We start from the raw sequence: 19,611 nt of genomic DNA on the forward strand, positions 1-19,611 counted from the left end.
TTAGGGAATAATGAATTTTCTCCTTCACAATCCTACAATGACTATATTGCTTTTGGCACAGTCAATACTTAGTCCTGTTCTGACACTGTACAAGACTGTTAACAATACTCGTATGTGATTATTCATAACATACTTCAAAAATTGTCTATTTAAATTACTGCACTATGGCAAAGCTAAATAGGATATACACCTGTGCAAGTTGATGAGAATTTTCTAAAAAACTTGCAAAAATACAAGCTGATAGTTAGCAAAAAGCTTTTGTTTTATTTTCCTTCCCCCCCCAAGTAGGTATAACTCCAGGATAAGATAAACCATCCCTCATTTTCCAAAATAAATTATTCCTTTGGGGTGGCCAGTATACTGTAGCACTGCTGTAAAGAAAATATAAGATTTATCTTCCAAGTGGCTCACCTTCTCCAGCAGTATGAACATAACATGACCTATTGCTAAAATTATGCTTTATAACTGAAACCAGACTATTCTTAAGTAAAGAGTCAGAGAACATTCTTGTGTTACGCTATTGGCAGACTTTCTAAAACCTACTATCAGCACCAGAAAAGCAAGACTTCCATTTTTAAAAACTATGTGGAAACAATGAAAACCTACTGAACTTAGAAATCAGTACTTAATGAGAAACTTTGCTGCTCAGATCAAACCAGATCCAGGAATAACATTCTAAAACTCCAGTACTGCAAGTTCAGCTGTGTGTCTAAAATTCAAGTTCTTCAATTTCTATTTTGAACCTCTGTCCAATTCAAGGGGAAAAAAAAGCCAGAAAACTAAATTTTCAGAAATTTTTATAAATGGCATGTAATATTTAGGGAATGGGAACTTTTCTTTATCCGTTTCAATATATTTCATCTGAATCTGGACTCCAGCAAGGCTCCAGCTGACAAAAAATATTTACATGTATATGAATATTTATACTTTGTTTTATTATATATATACCAAAAGCTGCTACAAGCCTAGTTAAATAGTGATATGGTCTTGAGGTTGCCCTAGCTCTTCCTTTCCTATCAATTCCCATCATGACCACAACTGCCATTTCCTAGACCCCTATGGAAATACACAAATCCGTGATACTTACAGATGAGATAGTTACACATATCCAAAATTTTCCAGAAATGTTTCCTAAGCACTAAAGCAGTACTTATGAACATGCCAAGACCTTGGTATCTGCCTTGTTCCACCTTCAGTTTAACAACCAAGTGCTTGAAGCTTAGGAAAACATGGAAGTGCTGTCTCCCATTCCTCTTTAAAAAAATGCAGAGGCATCACTGGCTGAATGCCCAGCTGAAGTGCATGTACACCAACGCACATAGCATGGGTAACAAACAAGAGGAGCTGGAAGCCATCGTGCAGCAGGAAAGCTGTGCTGTAGTCACCATCACGGAAACGTGGTGGGATGACTCGCATGACTGGAGTGCTGCCATGGGTGGCTATGAGCTCTTCAGAAGGAACAGGCAAGGTAGGAGAGGTGGAGGGGTGGCTTTATATGTTAGAGAGTCTCTTGACTCTGTAGAACTCTAGGTCAGTAACAATAAGGTTGAGTGCCTGTGGATCAGAATCAGGGGGAAGGCCAACAAGGTGACATCCTGGTGGGAGTCTGTTACAGACCAACAAACCAGGATGATGAGGGTGATGAATTATTCTGCAAGCAGCTGGCAGATGTCTCAAAATCACCAGCCCTTGTTCTTGTGGGTGACTTTAACCTGCCGAATGTCTGCTGGAAACTGAACACAGCAGAGAAGAGGCAGTCCAGGAGATTCCTAGAGTGTATAGAGGATAATTTCCTACTCCAGCTGGTAAATTAGCCTAGCAGGGATGGGGACCCACTAGACCTGCTCTTCACAAACAGAGGGCTGGTGGAAGATGTGGTGGTTGAGGCCGTCTGGGGCACAGTGACCATGAAATGATAGAGATTTCAATCCTCGGGGACACAAAGAGGGCCCTCAATAAAACCTCTAGGCTGGACTTCCAGAGGGCAGATTTCAGCCTACTCAGAAGACTGGTTCAGAGTGTACCTTGGGAAACAGCCATTGAAAACAAAGGGGTCCAGGAGGGATGGACATGCTTCAAGGAGGAAGTCTTGAACACACAGGAGCAGGCTGTCCCAATGTGCTGAAAGACAAGCTGGCGGGGAAGACAACCAGCCTGACTGAACAGGGAGATTTTGAAGGAAATTAGGGTAAAAAAGAGAGCTTAGTAATTATGGAAAAAGGGGCTGGTTACTCATGAAGAGTTTAGGAATGTAATTAGGTTATATAGAAAGAAAAGTAAAGAGACAAAGGCACAATTTGAACTCAATCTTGCCACTTCTGTTAAGGATAACAAAAAGTCTTTCTACAAATACATCAATAGCAAAAGGAGGGGCAAGGAAAACCTCCATTCTTCATTGGACTTGGGGGGAACAGAGTCACCAAAGATGAGGAAAAGGCTGAGGTATTTAACACCTTCTTTGCCTCAATTTTCAACAGTAAGACAGGTTGTCCTCAGGACAACTGGCCTCTGGAGCTGGAAGACAGAGATAAGAAGCTGAATAGCCCCCCTGTAATCCAGGAGGGAAAAGTTAGAGACCTCCTGAGCCATTTGGATTCTCACAAGTCTATGGAACCAGATGGGATCCACCCTAGGGTGATGAGGGAACTGGCGGAAGAGCTCGCCAAGCTGCTCTCCATCATTTTCCAACAGTTCTGCCTCACTGCGGAGGTCCCAGATGATTGGAAGTTGGTGAATGTCATGCCGATCCACAAAAAGGGTCGGAAGGAGGACACAGGAAACTACAGGCCTGTCAGCCTGACCTCAGTGCCTGGCAAGGTTATGGAGCAGATCATCCTAAGTGCAATCACACAGCACCTACAGGATGGACAAAGGATCAGACCCAGCCAGCACAGGTTCAGGAAGGGCAGGTCCCGTCTGACCAACCTGATCTCCTTTTATGATCAGGTGACCCGCCTGGTGGATGAGGGGAAGGCTGTGGATGTGGTTTATCTGGACTTCAGCAAAGCCTTTGACACTGTCTCCCACAGCATTCTCCTGGAAAAGCTGGCAGCCCATGGCTTGGACAGGGGCACTCTATGCTGGGTTAGGAACTGGATGGATGGCCGGGCCCAGAGAGTGGTGGTGAATGGTGCTGCATCCAGTTGGCAACTGGTCACTAGTGGTGTCCCCCAGGGATCAGTGTTGGGCCCAGTTCTGTTTAATATCTTTATTGATGATCTGGATGAGGGGATCAAGTGTACCATTAGCAAATTTGCAGATGACACCAAGTTGGGGGGGCCATGTTGATCTGCTGGAAGGCAGGAGGGCTCTGCAGAGCCAGACAGACTGGAGAGTTGGGCTTGATTCCAACAGGATGAGGTTCAACAAGGCCAAGTGCCGGGTCCTGCACTTTGGCCACAACAACCCCATGCAGCGCTACAGGCTGGGCACAGAGTGGCTGGGGAGCAGCCAGGCAGAAAGGGACCTGGGAGTTTGGATTGACAGGAAGCGGAACGTGAGTCAGCAGTGTGCCCAGGTGGCCAAGAAGGCCAATGGCATCCTGGCCTGGATCAGGAACAGTGTGAGCAACAGGAGCAGGAAAGTGATTCTTCTCCTGTACTCAGCGCTGGTAAGGCCACATCTTGAGTACTGTGTCCAGTTCTGGGCCTCTCAGTTCAGGAAGGATATTGAGGTGCTGGAGCAGGTCCAGAGAAGAGCAACAAGGCTGGTGAAGGGATTCGAGCACAAGTCCTGTGAGGAGTGGCTGAGGGAGCTGGGGTTGTTCAGCTTGGAGAAGAGGAGGCTCAGGGGAGACCTCATCACACTCTACAACTCCCTGAAAGGAGGTTGTAGCCAGGTGGGGGTTGGTCTCTTCTCCCAAGCAACCAGCAGTAGGACAAGAAGGCATGGTCTTAAGCTGTGCCAGGGGAGGTTTAGGTTAGATATTAGGAAGAAATTCTTTACAGAGCGGGTAATCAGGCATTGGAATGGGCTGCCCAGGGAAGTGGTGGATTCTCAGTCCCTGGAGGTTTTTAAGATGAGATTGGATGTGGCACTTAGTGCCATGGTCTAGTAACCACGGTGGTGTTGGATCAAGGGTTGGACTTGATGATTTTGGAGGTCTTTACCAACCTGGCTGATTCAATGATTCTATGAATGAGTGGCTACCAAGTCTTGACTTACTCTATGGCACAGCCCCCCCCACCCCCCTAGAATAACTGCTCAGAGAAAGAAGCTTCAAGAGGTCTTTCTTCCCAGTTTTTAAAGGGAGGACCTCAGATGTCTCACTGCACAAAGTGATCAAGTACATACCACAGCCTCCCGGAGGCCGTCCAAAGCACCCCAAGAGCTTACCACATCTTGCGGTACATATCAAGTATCTCTTCATGGACTGCATGAACAATTTAGATCTCCAAACTGGAGCTGTGAGGGACAGACTGGAAAAGCTGGGGCAAGGCCTTGCACTGCAAAATCTAAAGCTCCTGCCCTAACTCTGTTAGTAATTTTTAAATATTTCTTCAGATAATTATGAAGTGAAAAATGAGCAGTCTGAGCTTCAAATCCCAATGTTTTCTACGTAAAAATATACACCGCCACACAATTGTGTAGTAGTTGCTTACTATTTACAACTTACTGGTTGCTTTTAAATTAATTTTATATGCAAATAATTGCTTTTTCTCTGGATAAAAGTATATTTAGGTCTTTTTCTCCTTTTGAATTAGACTTATTTAGCTGAAGATGTGCTAAAAGATCATAAATAAGGCAATAAAATAAAAGCAGATTATGGAGTTAGGAGGAGATGTCCTTTGGGATATTGGAAGTTGATGTCTAACCCAGAATCGTTCATAGATTTAATAATGATTTAACATATCTTCCCATGACTGCGACAGCATCCACTATACGGAGCCAGCTGTAATTTTTTTTACATTTCCTTTCATATGTATGTGGTTGAATTAACCATTTTTTATGCCTCTTATATTATTTGCAATTGCTAAAAGTGGTTTGACTCTTTTTCTGTTTTTGAGACCTTGTCTGGTTGCTCAAGTACTATTAGAAAAAAACCAAAATATACATAATGAAATGGATCACTAAAATTAATTAAAATAATACAACACCCCCAGCTAATACCTGATATTTTTTAAAACCAATTTAAAAATCTTTAAGCTTAGAGACAATTGGTATGCTACTACAAATCTTGACTTTCTTAGATTGTTGTCCCTGGATACTTTATGCTCATGACAGACTGGAACAGAGAAAATATTAACCTGTCTTCAATCATGATAATTCAATGACATTCACAGCATCAGGAGAACATCTTCCTATTAAGAATTGCCAACATCTAAAGGAAGAAATATTTAACTAATGATCTTCACCTCCCTGTCAAGTTACTGTTCGTTTTGCCTTCTTTGTTTCACACTAGACTGTTAAGTTCTGCATACACATTTCTGGTTCTTTTAAATAAATGTTGCCTTTGCAAAGGCAAATATCTTTGAGATGTGGTAACTCCTTAGATGTTAAAAAGTGTCAGAGTTGTTGTCACTTAAAATATTACTTCTAGTTACTACTGCATTCATCTTTGACTTACATCAAAGCCAGGGAGGAGAGTGCTAAGATGCCATTGATTTATTGATTTATTCAGTCCTTTTATAAGGTAGAATTGTCTGTCAGACTTTCTTACTGAAGAGAGAATATGGATTGAGTATACCTGGCTTGGACATCTTTCTCCTTTGTCAGGCCTTCACAAACTGATACCAAGACCTGATGTATGTATTAAATCTGACAGGTATTTTTTTCCGTGAGAACAATTTCACTACTTCAGCAGAAAAAAATATGAACTTCCTCAGAGTGACCAGAATGTATCAATGCATTCTTTTTTGTACCACTTCAAGGTGTACAATTTTATTTCCCATCTTCTACATTTGATGGCTTATAATTACTCTTACAAATTATGTCTTTGGCCCATAACAGTAAATATGTGGAGCAGTATTTGCATCCTTACCATATTTTTATTTGTCTCAGCATGCAACCCTTGGCACAGGTCAAACTTTTAGATGGTGTTTGACATATTTGGCTTCATGAAAACTCTCTCTTGTCTTCCTGTGCTTAGTTCTTCCATTTTGAACTATGCCTGTTCTAGTTTTGCATACTCTGAGCTTTGGAAGGATCTGAATGAGGAAGATTTTGGCTAATATTTCACTTCTAGCTGCTTTCAGTGTGAGAAGGACCAGTGAGAAGGACCATAACTTTCCTTTTCTTTTAGTTATATTTCACAGACACATTTATGATGTTATTCAGAGAAGAATCAAATAACAACCCCTTTTTTCACCTCCACTATCATTCTATGTTGCCTAACAATTCATGTTAATTACATTATTTTCTGTAATTCTTATAAGAAAAACAGTGGAGCCAAGAAATACACAACCATAAATATATATGTCTAAAAAAAGAAGTTGATCCTAGAACTTAAGCCCAAAAAATCAAAACAAGTCTCACTCTCCTGATTTTTAAATTTCAGATGAAGAAAGAAAGCAATTCATTAGGCAAAAAACAGATAATGTATTATATTAAAACTCTGAAATCAGTGGCTGGGGATTTGATTTACCTTTTTCTCAAATCTCAGATAAGTGAAACATAAGCAACTTTTATCTGCCAATATTTTAGAAAATATGCCAATAAAATGAGTAGCACAAACTGATCTTTGAAATACACATTTATCTAGTTTGCAGAGTAAACTAGATAAATATAAAGCACTCATTAGCAATATATAGAAATAGCTTAAAATTCTTAACCTATAATCAAAAATTTATTTCCAAATATGATTTGACTCTGATAAAGCAATGGTTAAGAATATACAAACATGACTGTATAGTTGTTATAACTGATATTATACATATAATTTCAGGGTCTCAGAAATCAATAGAAAAAAAAGTTCTTTAATTAAGACATCCTTTAGCTCTAGTCCATAATAACTGGCTTACAAGGGGTTTCCAGCAAAAGAGAAACATTTTTCTAAAGCCTAGAAACATGCAATTTCTGGATCAATTCTTACATTTCTGATTGTCAATGCCATGCTATTTTTTTGCCTCTCAAGTCAGGAAACAAGTAAGAAGTGAAACCAAAAAGAAGAATAAAAATGTTGAGAATTGCAGGAATTTGAAAAATGCCAGATATTTCTATGCTAGTGTTTAATAAAGTGTGTTTATAAAATCAGAGAACAAACGAATGAACACTTTTGCTTGCTGTTACGAGAAAACATGAGAAATGCAATACTGCTTGACTGCTATTGGGTTTTAATTTACACCAAAACTGCAAATGAAACTGGCTTTACTCTGCACAGTTTACAATTTATGGATATATTTACATATGTACTATATTTCTTATGCTCAGAATATTATGATACCATGCTGCAGCCAACAAGGTCTGAGGATAACGACTAAGATGAGTTTTTAGGTGGATAGTGACATTTCTTCTATTTCATACATCTGTGTATAGTGTGTGTGTATGTTCACCCTAAATTCTAATGAAGCTGTAGTTATACTTCATGTCCCTTGTTATAATGTTTCTGTCCCACAGCTCCCTAGAAATGTCCCATTTGGGTAAAATTACTTTCCTTTCACTTGGCAGAACAGACCCAATGAGCCAGTTGGGTTACATGGATTGGCTCTTGGCTTTATACAGAGATGAAATAAGGGGGTTTCACATCGTCACTGACAGCTCAGATTTTTGGAGGTTTTAATGCTCACTTATCCTCTCTTTCTAAAACGCTCATTCTCACTTATGTTTCATGATACTACAGTGTGTGAAATTTCTTGCTTGCAAACTTCTGTTTTGAACAGCTGTTTTGTCAGCCACAAGCTAATTTTTCTGTTACTGAATATACAGCTCATCCCTTACCTCTTCCTGTTTCTCTTATACTGAGCCTATGGTCATGTTGCAATTTGAGCTTAACAAAACTGTATGTAAACCCTATTTTTCATCCACGTGCTCTCATTTCCTTCCTCTTTGCCTGCCTGTAAAGAAAATGCCCCAATCCATCCAACCCAAATTTTTTTTCAGTTTTCTCTCCTTCTTGTCCAGCAAATTCAGGTCATTTCTCTTCATCCTTGGCACATGCCAGGGTCACCCTCTCCTCTACTCTCTATCTGCCAGGTTTCTCCCCCAGGTGTGTGTTACATCACACTGTTTTTTGCCCAGTTTACCTTTCTGGCCTTTGTTATGGACATATGCCAAATACTATTGCTCAGGCTGTGTTTCTTATTTGCTGATGTGAACTCTGATTTCACCACTTTGCTCAGCTGACCTCTCCCCTGGCATGGCCTGTCCAGTTTCCCATTTACTATAATAACAAATTTTGTCATCTTTTAAGCACCTCAGTAATTCTGCACATCCTTATTGTCCCTGGCTGAGGTTCATTCTGATCCTTTCTTCCTTATGCCATCATTCCTAGCCTTAACTCCTAGTTTCATACCTTCATTCACATTTGTCTCTTATTTTTATTATACTGACAGTTTTATTTAACTGACAGCGTTAATTACTACTTATTACAGAAAGTTCCCACCCTGTACCCATTCCTGTCTCTTTCAGTCTTATATGGACTAAACCAACCTTTTTCTTCCTGTTTCATAAAGAACTCACTTCTACCAATCTCTCTCTACTATTCTACCTTTTGGCCCCAGTTCTTTTTGACCTTGGAGATAACCTTACAGGTCATGGATTCGCATGTAAACAATACAAGGCAATTTGTTACAAGGCAAACGAAAGCCTCTTCTGAGCACTTCTCTGAGGAAGTTACAAACAAAACTAATTCATTTGGTCTTGTTGTCATTTAAAGGACATTCTTTTGACATGTTCAAGGTGATCCCTGAACTGCACTCCAAAGGAATGACAGGAAATTGTACAGACATGCCCATGCTACCAAGCTCAATGCCCTTGCTCCAAGCTACTTAGATCAAGTACCTACAGAGTGCAGCATGGCGGTACAAAGCACAGCCTGAACCAGAAAAATTGAGTTTTCATGGAAGAGTTTAAAGGAAGTTGAACATTGAGAACTTTTTACTTTCTAAGGAAAGTGGACTCATGCAGAAATATATTGAGTTTATGGAGTCTTCTGAATTCCTTTGTGTTCAATGACATCTGCCACAGGATTCAGACAGTACTAGATTATTTCATGTAAACTCGTACAGCCTTTTCCACAGTTAAAACATCCCATTAATCTGTTTCAGAACTTAAGGAGTTATGAGAAAATGGGTTACCTTTTCTTGATATTGTCGTCGTGAGGAATCCAGAGACTGAATGAGGGCAGTGGCATGACCAACAAACATGGCATAACAAGTAGCCCCCACGATCATACTCAACATGGTTATCCACAGGTCGGACATGCTGACAGGGGCACGGGCTCCATAACCAATGCAGAGCATATGGCTCATGGCTTTGAAGAGTGCATAGGAATACTGCTTTCCCCAGGAATCATTCTGCAAGAAAAGAGACAGGTGGCTGAGCCTGGAAGCAGCTGAAGGCAGAAATACGTTTGTACCTGTATAATGGGATCATAGATTGCTGGCTCTGAAAAACGGGCCTGGTGATGTATCCTATATGCTTGAGAAGAGATATTCCTTCTAAATTAATCATTGGATAAAGCATCAGGGATTCTGACAGATAATAGCACAGTAAGATGAAATAAAATTGACTATTTTTAATACATGATTGTATTCTTAAACATGGGTGTTAACCTAATTACAAGGAGACTAAAGGTCAATTTTATTTTACAGTCCATGGCAGATGAATTAGAAAAAGCTGAGCACGCAGACTTACCAAGCACCATAAGGCAGTATTTTGTTTTAATATGCATGAACATATTTTTATGGCCTATGTTATTTCTTTCTTTTTGAAACTGTCAATTTTAATACACAACCACATTCACCTTACTAGCCGTTTCACTTTTCAAGGACAGAAAAAAACCCGTATTATTTGTTGTGGTCTTATCCTGATTTTTTCTTGTAATACTGTGCTTATACAAGAATAGTCTCAAAAAGATGTCTATTCTGCATCATCTGTGTTCATAGCCACATTCTGTGCAACTCAGCCCCTCGGCTGAAAAAGGTGAATACCTAGGCCCTGCATTTCTGATGTGGGACCCCTGGTGGCCTAGTGGTTAGCATGCAGGACTCTCACTGCTGCAACCCAGGTTCGATTCCTCGGTCCCCCGGGCAGATGGAGCCCGTTAGCCCTGTGAGGCCATCCATCTATGAGAAGGTCACTCTAAACAAACCTACGTCCTGAGGACCTCACTGCCATTGTCCAAGCTTGCTTGGCCCCGGCAGATGAACCTTAGGATTAAAGGGTGGGCTCAGTTCAGCGCAGGCTGTGTCTCACCTAAAAAAAATCCATTGCTCAGGCTGGAAAGGTAAAAGACCTTTCCCAAAATCTTCGTTCACGAAGACTGGCCATTATTATTATTATTATTTCTGATGTGAAGCTATCCCTTTCCATTCTCTCTGTGGGATTAGGACATGACACTTCATTCACACGCTTTTAAAACTGCAAAGGTGTTGGCAGAAAGTCAAAGAGGCTGTTCCCAGAGAAAAAGAGACACCTTAACACATTCCAAGAAGCCCTGGGACTCCTTGTCAAGTTTTTCTATTTTTCTTGCCAAAGGAATGAAAAAGAACAGGGAAACAAACTGTGCTTGCAGGCATGCAGCACACATGAGAAAACACTGTATTTATCATAAAAAGAACTGAGAACAATTTAAAAAATAACAAAGTGAAGAAGAAAGAACTGGGATGACATTTGAAAGATTAGATAGCTATACAGTATAGGGTCTAATATACAAGACCAAAAATAATAATCTTGCTAACATCAACGAATCTCCAAATCATGAGTAGCATTTATATATAAAATTTATATATGAAATATCAATATTTATGTCTCTCTTCCACCGACATAAGCTTTACTCAAATGCTCTTATTCCTAAAAGAACTTCAGGCTTGCTCTCTTGCCAAGGTTACTAATTACCCTTGTGCTTTACCTCTATTGAAATGCTCTTTCTAGACCCCCAATTAGCCTAAATAACTGGTACCACAAAATAAGCTGCCAGTAGTAGTATTGAAGATGACACAGTAACTATTTATTCACTCAGGTAATAATTTACAAATTATTGACTTCTCTGTACTTGTTTCACTCTGTAAGTTAAATCTTCTTGGATTTGTGAGCTGTTGCTGTCTTCACAAGTCAAAATTTTGTGTCATAAATACATCTAAGGAATAGGTTTTGAATGTCTATACTTAAAAATTTTTTTAAATGAAAATTATCTTAGATAGCTGGGAATCAGGTAGGTTTCAGTGAGTAATGAGGAAATAAGTTTCCTATTGTTTCAGATCTTTAAAAATACTCAAAAAATGAAAGAACCACAGAAACTCTCTGCCTTCTGGGTCGCTGCAGGTATTTTAATGCAAATTCCCCAAGATTCATATCAAATTCTCTAGCAGTTGCATCTTCATACAGATTATATTGGGAAAACCAATAAAGTAAATGCTAGAAGAAATATATCTAGGTCTTTTTAAAGCTACAAGTAGCATTATTAAAGTCACAGTATTCATGAGGCTGTAAGCTCAAACTGTCAGTTCTTGCAGGGCTCTTTACAGTGGATCTTGCTCCTTAACTGTATTTTTTAGCATAACTATTATAAATATTAACAAAAATAAAAGCTGATCTTCATACTCTCTATGAATATTTTCTATCATACCTTTGGTGTGATAAATCTCAACTATAATAATTCCTATAAAATTATATTTTTACATCAAAGTCTTTGAGTTAATCCAAACACTGGTGGATTTTATTTCATGACTGAGGTACTTTCCAAGTCTGTGAATCACAGTTATGAGTAAAATACCATTGTCTCAAGAAAGAATAAGAAAATGGAAGTGAAGAAGAAGCAGGAATAAACAAAATGGAAAGCATGTTTCCTCCTAACAGTGTAACAAGGCAAGGGGAAAATAAATACTACCTAAGAAGTAGTACTATGCAGGAATAGATGAGCTGTAATGACAGAAGAAAAAAAATGAAAATGTACAACAAAATAAACAAACATGTTTAACTACATAGCTACCTTTATATGTGTGTGTACATATATAAGCCAAAGTGTGATCCAGCATTTCAGTCAGTCAGGACTGGATCTGAATCCAAAGCAGAGGTCAAAGCTATCTCAAATGGCCAGTTTATTATGCAAGCAGCATCAGCTGTTACTGTGTAGTTTGTTAGAGACCTTGTTACAGGCTAGGCACATTTCAGACATTTGTGAATGGATGACCCTGAGCAACTGGTTCTCAGATAGGTATAAAGGCTTTAGCAGAAGGAGAAAAAAGCCCCAGAAGCTAGTGAAAAAGCATTTAAATTCAACTTTGATTTATCTGGGGATCTTGTTGCTGAAAATACTTGCCAATGCTTTTTTGTTTCTTTTCCTTAATAATCCATCGGTTCTTATACGAGCAGTTGCAAACATTGGTCTTTTTAGTTTGTATGGGGATTTTTTTTTAAATCACGTTCAACAAATGCCATTGTGTAGGGTACATATTTCAGTACAGTTACTTGTGTTGTTCAATGATTTATTCCACATATAAACCACTTAAAAAAAATTGATTCTAATGTCAAATCCTATACATCACGTATATTACAACCAATGTTACTAAATGAAATAACAATTATTTAATTATTTTCCTATTTGTGTTGTATAACCTAAGGGTTTGGAAGGACTAGCTCTAACTTTGTTTCATTGTGGGAGGTTGGAATTTTCCACAACCCTGTTCCAATATGCTGCTCTTTGTTGTACAAAAGTGAGGTGTGGCCATTCCTTTGCTACCAGCCTACAGTGATATTTTAGTTTTTTAATAAGAAGCAGTTTTGCACCTGCATCATAAGGAGATTTTTACATAACACATACACAGATAATATTCCTGAGTTAATAGAAGCCCATTCTGTAACATAAAATATCCTGTGTTCACACAGTCAGCTTTTCTTTATATAATATATATAATATAATATAATATAATATAATGTAATGTAATGTAATGTAATATATATAATATAATCCTAAATATTAATATTTATATAAATACACATTAAATGTTTCAGCAAATAGTCACATTCTGATTTTAATGTATAGTTTTGTTTGTTGTTTTTTTTTAAAAGCAAACCACCACTACTAGCTGAAAAAATCAACTACTAATTTATAAAAAAGGGCATTTAATTTCTTAGTTGACGATGGGTTGATCACTGTTTCCAGATTAGCAGTAATCAGTTTAAAAAGTTTTAAATGCAATGACATTAATTTGAAAAAACTGTTAAAGACTGTAATTGTGAGAAATACCAAAGCTATTTATCCAAGGTTTGATTACATAATCTAGCTTGATGACATTAGGAAATCCTCACATTTATGAAAGCAATGGTCACTGATCATTTGCAATTAGTTCTGTAAGTATATACATTAACTTTGCAGTTATCCTGAAGAATATATTAATTACAGGGCAGTTCTGATTCTTAAAAATCTGTTTCTCAGACTTTTCCTTCACCATAGAACACTATGGTTTGTCCCATAATTTCATACAAGACTCCTACAAATATCTGTTTGTAATATTAACTTTTCAGCTCAAAAGAAATAAATCACAGAAAGATCACATGGCACCTTCTAAGGAACAATGATAGAAGGCAAATTATTTTTCTCAGTGGATTAAGAAAGGGTTTTGTGTTTTACTGCAGTCTATGAAGGTTTTCATCAGGAAATTTTTTCCACTCCCATATTGTAGTCATTCTCTCAGGCACAGCTTATCTTCCCTCAGCCATATCCTTGCATTGAGACATAAATTGATTTAGAAATCTTGTACCAAGGAGACTATTACAAACAGTAATGGTTTCCTCATTTTTGCTTTAGTTCCATTTTTCTTTCACATTACAGTCACTGCAGGTGTCACAGAAATGGTCCTGTCAGTTTGCAAGGGCATGCTTTACAATCATGCAGCAAAGATTGACTTAATAATTAAGTGAAATGGTTTCTACAGGGATCTTGAACTCATTCTCACTCTATCTTTCAAAATTGTAGTAAAAATGTGGAAGTAGCTTGTCCCTATCCAAAAGAGCTTGCCTTACTATCACTCAGACACACTCATTCAATGCCCACCATTGTCCTTGGGTTCTTCTGAAAGTAACTGGACATCTGAAGGAAAGTCTTCATAGGATATAGGTAGTTACTGTCTATCCTAGTAAATTAAAAAGTAGCAAAAGGCATTTCCAAGCTCTAGAATTTGGTTCACATAGTTTCACTGTTAGAATTGCCCCGGGTGTGTGGCATGGTGGCCATATAACACTCTCTCAAACAACAGCAGGTCTACCTTAGAGCAGGTGTAAGGTGAGGAACCATTCCTTGTAGGCAGCTGGCATGAGCTTGCCCTGTGCCGAAACCAAAGCAAGATTAATACTATGGACGTAGTAGGTAGCTCCTAAACCATTCCTACCCTGGTGTCCATCAAAAGTGGGCACTTTTAATTTATGACTGTGGAGGCAGCTGGATATTCCGTAAGTAAGCCCTCTGGTTTTAGCATTGTCACAGGAAGTTACTGCACAAAATAAATGTAAAATTAGGGGTGGGGCTTCAAAAGTTGAAGAAAGCACAAAGCAGTAATCTATATATACATTTTGATATAGATTTATAGTTTATATACTTTTCCATCAGTAGGCTAAATAATTTTCTGCCTCGGGTATCATACAGTACCTTAGAATTACACATTAGTTAAAATCTCAGACAGGAAATTGCAGCAAAATATCATCTCAGCATTTTAAAGAAGTTGTTTGAATTCCACAATGATAACCAAGTTGGCCAATGGGAAAGTTGTGCAATATTTACTGTTTCAAAACTCATGCCATGCTGCACTACCCTGTAAAACCTCTACTTCTTATCACAGCTATTCTTACTAAATATAACTTGTTTTCTAAAACTAGTAAACAAAGGCACAGTGGGATCAGACTTGGAAGACTAAAAATTTTGCTGTTCTCAAATTCTTAAGAAGTGCAAGGAAGAAGAGTATATTTTAGGAAGTGTGTAAGTACCTATGATTTAAGGAAAAAAACCCTGAATTGGTAAGCTCAGTGAAACAAGCAGATGTCTTCAGAAACTTCCCAACATTTTCTCTCTGTTGATATGTGCACAGATAACAGACAGTGCAAGTGACTCAGCATATACTTTCAAGAGCAGTACTAGCAGAAAAAAATTAGAAAGTGTTTGGCATTGCATTCCACAGGAAAAGAAGTTTGACTGGAGAAGCAATAACTAAATATTATATATTTACTCTGTTCAGAGTTACGTGAGGTCTGTCATTACAGCTTGTTCATTTTTTGCTGCTATGTCTTTGGCACTAGCCATCAACAAAAACAATGTAGCAGAACAGATCTTTCTTTTTATTTTGATTATTTTCTTGATGTAAAAAACCCCAGATATTTACCTGCTAATATATTCCCCTATTAAAAGCAAGTAGCCAGAATATCTACTTGTGATCACCTTTTTGAGGTAAGGATAAATAATTTTCATCATAGAATCAGCGTGACAATTCATAAACAGCAATAGAAGAACAGATATTTGGGTTATGTACACAGCCTGGTCTTTCACATATATTTGAGTTATTATATTCCAACTAATAGGCCCATTGCATTCAAAAGGATGGTTCACATAAGAAGATATGCAGAGAATCTCATAGAGGAGGCTTCCCCGTACACTGCTCAGTACTGTTCATCATTATTTTTATTTTTGCCTAGAAATACAATCGTGACATTCTACAGCTGTATGTATACAAACTCAGAAAATAATAAATTAAATCTTATGTGAAAAATACTTTTTCTATTCTTCTGCCTGTGAATCAGCTCACTCTGACTCATCCTTTTACTTGGTCACTGTGCTCCCTTAACTGAACCCAGATGACTGAAAAAAGTTTGTAATGCATGAATCCCAAGTAATATAACAGTCCATTACAAAGACTTACTTTAATAAGAATTTTATAGAAATTTTAGCTTGCAAAGACGTTAGAAAGCTTTTATAAAGTTTAAAGTAAAATGTGAAAAGTATGAACTTTGTCTGTTTTTCCCACATGAAAATTTAACAATGCTAGGAAACTTTTGCCTTCGGGGAATTTGATTGCCTATACTTGTAATTTTTCAGAAAATTGTGGGTTTGGCTCAGGCTAATTAATACCCACCAAAACAGCTCCTGAACCAATCTGAGAGTTAGCATAGGTTTACCTTGCCTTGGTAACTAAGAAGTCCAGTTTTATGGAAGCAGGTTGTAGAAGCAACAGACTTCCAGGAGAGAAAACTTACCTGGGCACGCTTAATCTATCAGTATCAGTGCATTCCCCATGTCAATCTGTGACAAACTGATGAATACAGGTTAAAGAATTTTTCCAAATTGTACCTGTTACTTCATCTCTTGTCCATCTTCTGGAAAAGTACGATTAGAATGTAGGGAAGAAATCAGGCATTTTTAAAGGATTTGTGTTTCAGTTCCTTTAAGGACTCTCACAGGATGTGAACTGCTTCAGCAAGAGGGATATTAGGGGGCTTTAGGTTTTGGCTATATACATCTTTTTTCAAACTTATTAGGTGACATCATCTTTAGCAAAAATTACTGCTTCCGTAGAGCATTCCTTTTCACTGCATTTGAAATCAGTGGCATTATTACAAAATATTAAAAAAAAAGTTTTTACAAATGTGTACTGCTGAAATGGCAGATGTTACCATGCCATTCTATGCTGAACAAAGTTCTTTGAGATCTTTTTTTTTTAAATTTATCAAGTAATCAAAAAATCTGATCAAGACAGCTTTTGTTTCCCAATCTCATAGCATACAAAATTTGATTGACATTCAAATCACTCTGCTTTTTGATCCTGTAATAAACTTAAGTACCATTGTTTGAAAGGAACAGATACACATTGTCTGCCAATGGGAAAATATGCTGTAATCACAATAAGTACTGTGTGGTCACAATAAGTGATTAAAACAAGTACATCTACAGCTTTTTAGTAAACATAATTTTACCAGATAAACAATGCATCCTGGAAAGAAACACTTTCTTACAAGAAAAGAAAAAAAAACGACAGTAGGAAGCATTTTCACTGAGAAACCTTTTTCATGAAATATCACTGTTCAGGAGAGGTAAAAACTCAGTGTGCAATTAAAGACAACATATCTATCTGTTCTACTCCTTTCATTTGGTGAGAGGAGCTGGATATGATGTAAAACAGTTTACTAAACAAGCCTCAAGTATTGAATCAAACCATTTATGAAATGCTTTTATAATCCAATCACTGAGAAAAGCTTTGAATTTTCAGCGGTGGCTATCTGATAGTCAAGAACAGGCAGATGATAATGTGGGCTTAATATAGAGCATTTCTGGGAAACAGCTGAAGGAGTGAAGTGACATAAACCTGACTCGTGATTCCAGAGTGTACTGCTTTACTGAAGATTGTTAGGAAGAATCTCTACCATCACACACAATATTTGCAATCAATTTAGGAAAAGGAACTTAGCTGAAGGAATTGCACCTCTCTATTATGTGAACAGCTCAGGCTAGACAGCAAACTATGTGAAGCATCCAATTCCAAATAAAATGACAAATGAAAATCATATGGATTTGGGAGTGGACATGGAGCTTTCTGAATGCTATCACCATACTCTTTGAATGAAAGTGATTTTAAGCTACATTGAAAAAGGAAGGAAACAACTAACTTCACAAGTGGCAGAAAAGGCTATCACGAGGAAATGGCTTGGCAAATTTCATACATAACTTGAAAAGTACACAGACAGATATGCACAAAATAGTAGTTTCCCCATGCTTTCTCACTAAGAACATCTCAAAACATTCAAAATCTGATTTTGCAAGAAACACTTCCATCCTTCTTCTATACAGAGGTAAACTCTAGCTAAATACATTTTCTTTGTAAAAAAAGATAAAAATAGTAGATTACAGTAGATTAAAATGGCCTAATATAATCCACTCATAAAGAGTCTGAATATGCTTTAATCTGCTTAAAAATGAATCAAGGTTAACCAATGCTACTTTGACAGAGAGAATCAGCATAAGGGTTCAAACTGGGATTCAGGAGTTCCTGAATCCCATGCTTTTAAAAACATGATTTTTTACCCAGTAAAGTGATGCTTGGTACTGCATAGGCTAATTCAAATATTTTTCTGCTTAGTCTAAGGATACAATTTTTACCATGTTTTACTTCTCTTCAAGTAACGTATTTTTTAAGGCAGAGGACCAGTGCTGGTTTTAAGCATTTTTTTTTCAATTAGCTGGTACTTTTCTTGTCAGTTTTTTGATATATTTCCAAACCGGATGTCTTTGAGACTTTAGGCTGCATCTAGTTAGTTTACAGTTCTTCAGGAAATTACCTTACTAGATATCTGAACTCTCAAGAGGCTGGTCTGCTTTTTTGGTAAATCATAATCCTTTATTAAATGGATGAAACTATGTCCTACAAAAAGCTGTGCATTGTTTTATTAGGCAGTGACAGCAGGAAGCAAAGTAGTTCTGCAGCTGAAAATCTATTTTGGCTCTATGAAAAGAACAAACCTCAGTGTCAAAGCAAGTAGGTTGGATCTAGGTCAGAGGCTTTTCTTTTTCTGAGAATTCATCTGAGTTTTACTGATGACCTTTTCTTAAACTCAGATGCCCTAAAACCACAGGTGCTTACCAGAGTCTGCAAGATATTCAAGGTAATAACATAATATAGGTAATAAAATGATATAAAGAAAAAATGATTTAGCAGCCTAAACACCACCCACAAAATGATGTCTAGGCATTTAAAAAAAAGACTGAGTGAGTCATACAAAATTCATTTCCCTCCTCTAGCAGAGGAAGGTTAACCTGAATCATAGAAGAATGTCCTGACCTTTGGGGTATGAACTTCATACTCTGAGAGGAAGAAAGGGGAACATGCTCCTCTTTAACATCCTTGAGGGAGTTAACAGAGCACCAGAGTGACTCCGTAGTGTTCACCTAAGAGGTGAGGAGCACCCAGGTTCCATTTCCAGCTCTTAAAGACAGGGACATCCCTGTACAGCCATCAGCCCATGCCCACTCAGTCACTCTGGGCTTTCTCAGGTTAAGTCACTCCAGTGGGGAGTGAAACACCAAGGACAGCCATCCAGGTCAGCTCAAAACCATGACAGCATGTCAGAGTCATGATGCTGTGACACCATGCCCATGCTTCTGGCCAAATATGAACACTCTCATTCAGTCAAAAAATGATTGGGTGGACTAATGGAAGAAACACGGTGATAGTTGTTAAACACCGGGATACCAGCTCTTTATCCAGAAGTCCCTCAGCTGCAAATGTCTGAAAACTGAAGGAAACATTACTCCATGCTTGCTGTGATTAGATCTTCCCTGGGCATCTACTCCTTTCCACCCTTGGAAAGGGGCCAGACTTTACGTGGCCACTTTGTTGGTCCCACCTGAACAAACTCCCAACAGCTCAATCATTAACTTGAATGCAGCCACACATTCAGTTTGTCTTTAGATTGTTTTTCTCTTTTCTCTCTCCACTTTCCTACCTGTTGAAGTAAGTCCAGAGAATGGCTACAAAG

General features: G+C 38.1%; 1 protein-coding gene across 1 annotated transcript in view; it reads right to left on the reverse strand.

Moving 5' to 3' along the window:
- Window positions 1-19,611, reverse strand: part of HCN1 (hyperpolarization activated cyclic nucleotide gated potassium channel 1) — a 94,549-nt gene that overhangs the window by 62,076 nt on the left and 12,862 nt on the right. The window contains exon 2 of the mRNA XM_027708897.1: window positions 9,234-9,452. Coding sequence (XP_027564698.1) covers window positions 9,234-9,452 — 219 coding nt within the window. The remainder of the gene's footprint in view (window positions 1-9,233; window positions 9,453-19,611) is intronic.

The sequence above is a fragment of the Neopelma chrysocephalum genome, unplaced genomic scaffold (genome assembly GCF_003984885.1).
Source record: "Neopelma chrysocephalum unplaced genomic scaffold, ASM398488v2 Primary Assembly neopelma1_96588, whole genome shotgun sequence".
In the NCBI taxonomy this organism is placed as follows: domain Eukaryota; kingdom Metazoa; phylum Chordata; class Aves; order Passeriformes; family Pipridae; genus Neopelma; species Neopelma chrysocephalum.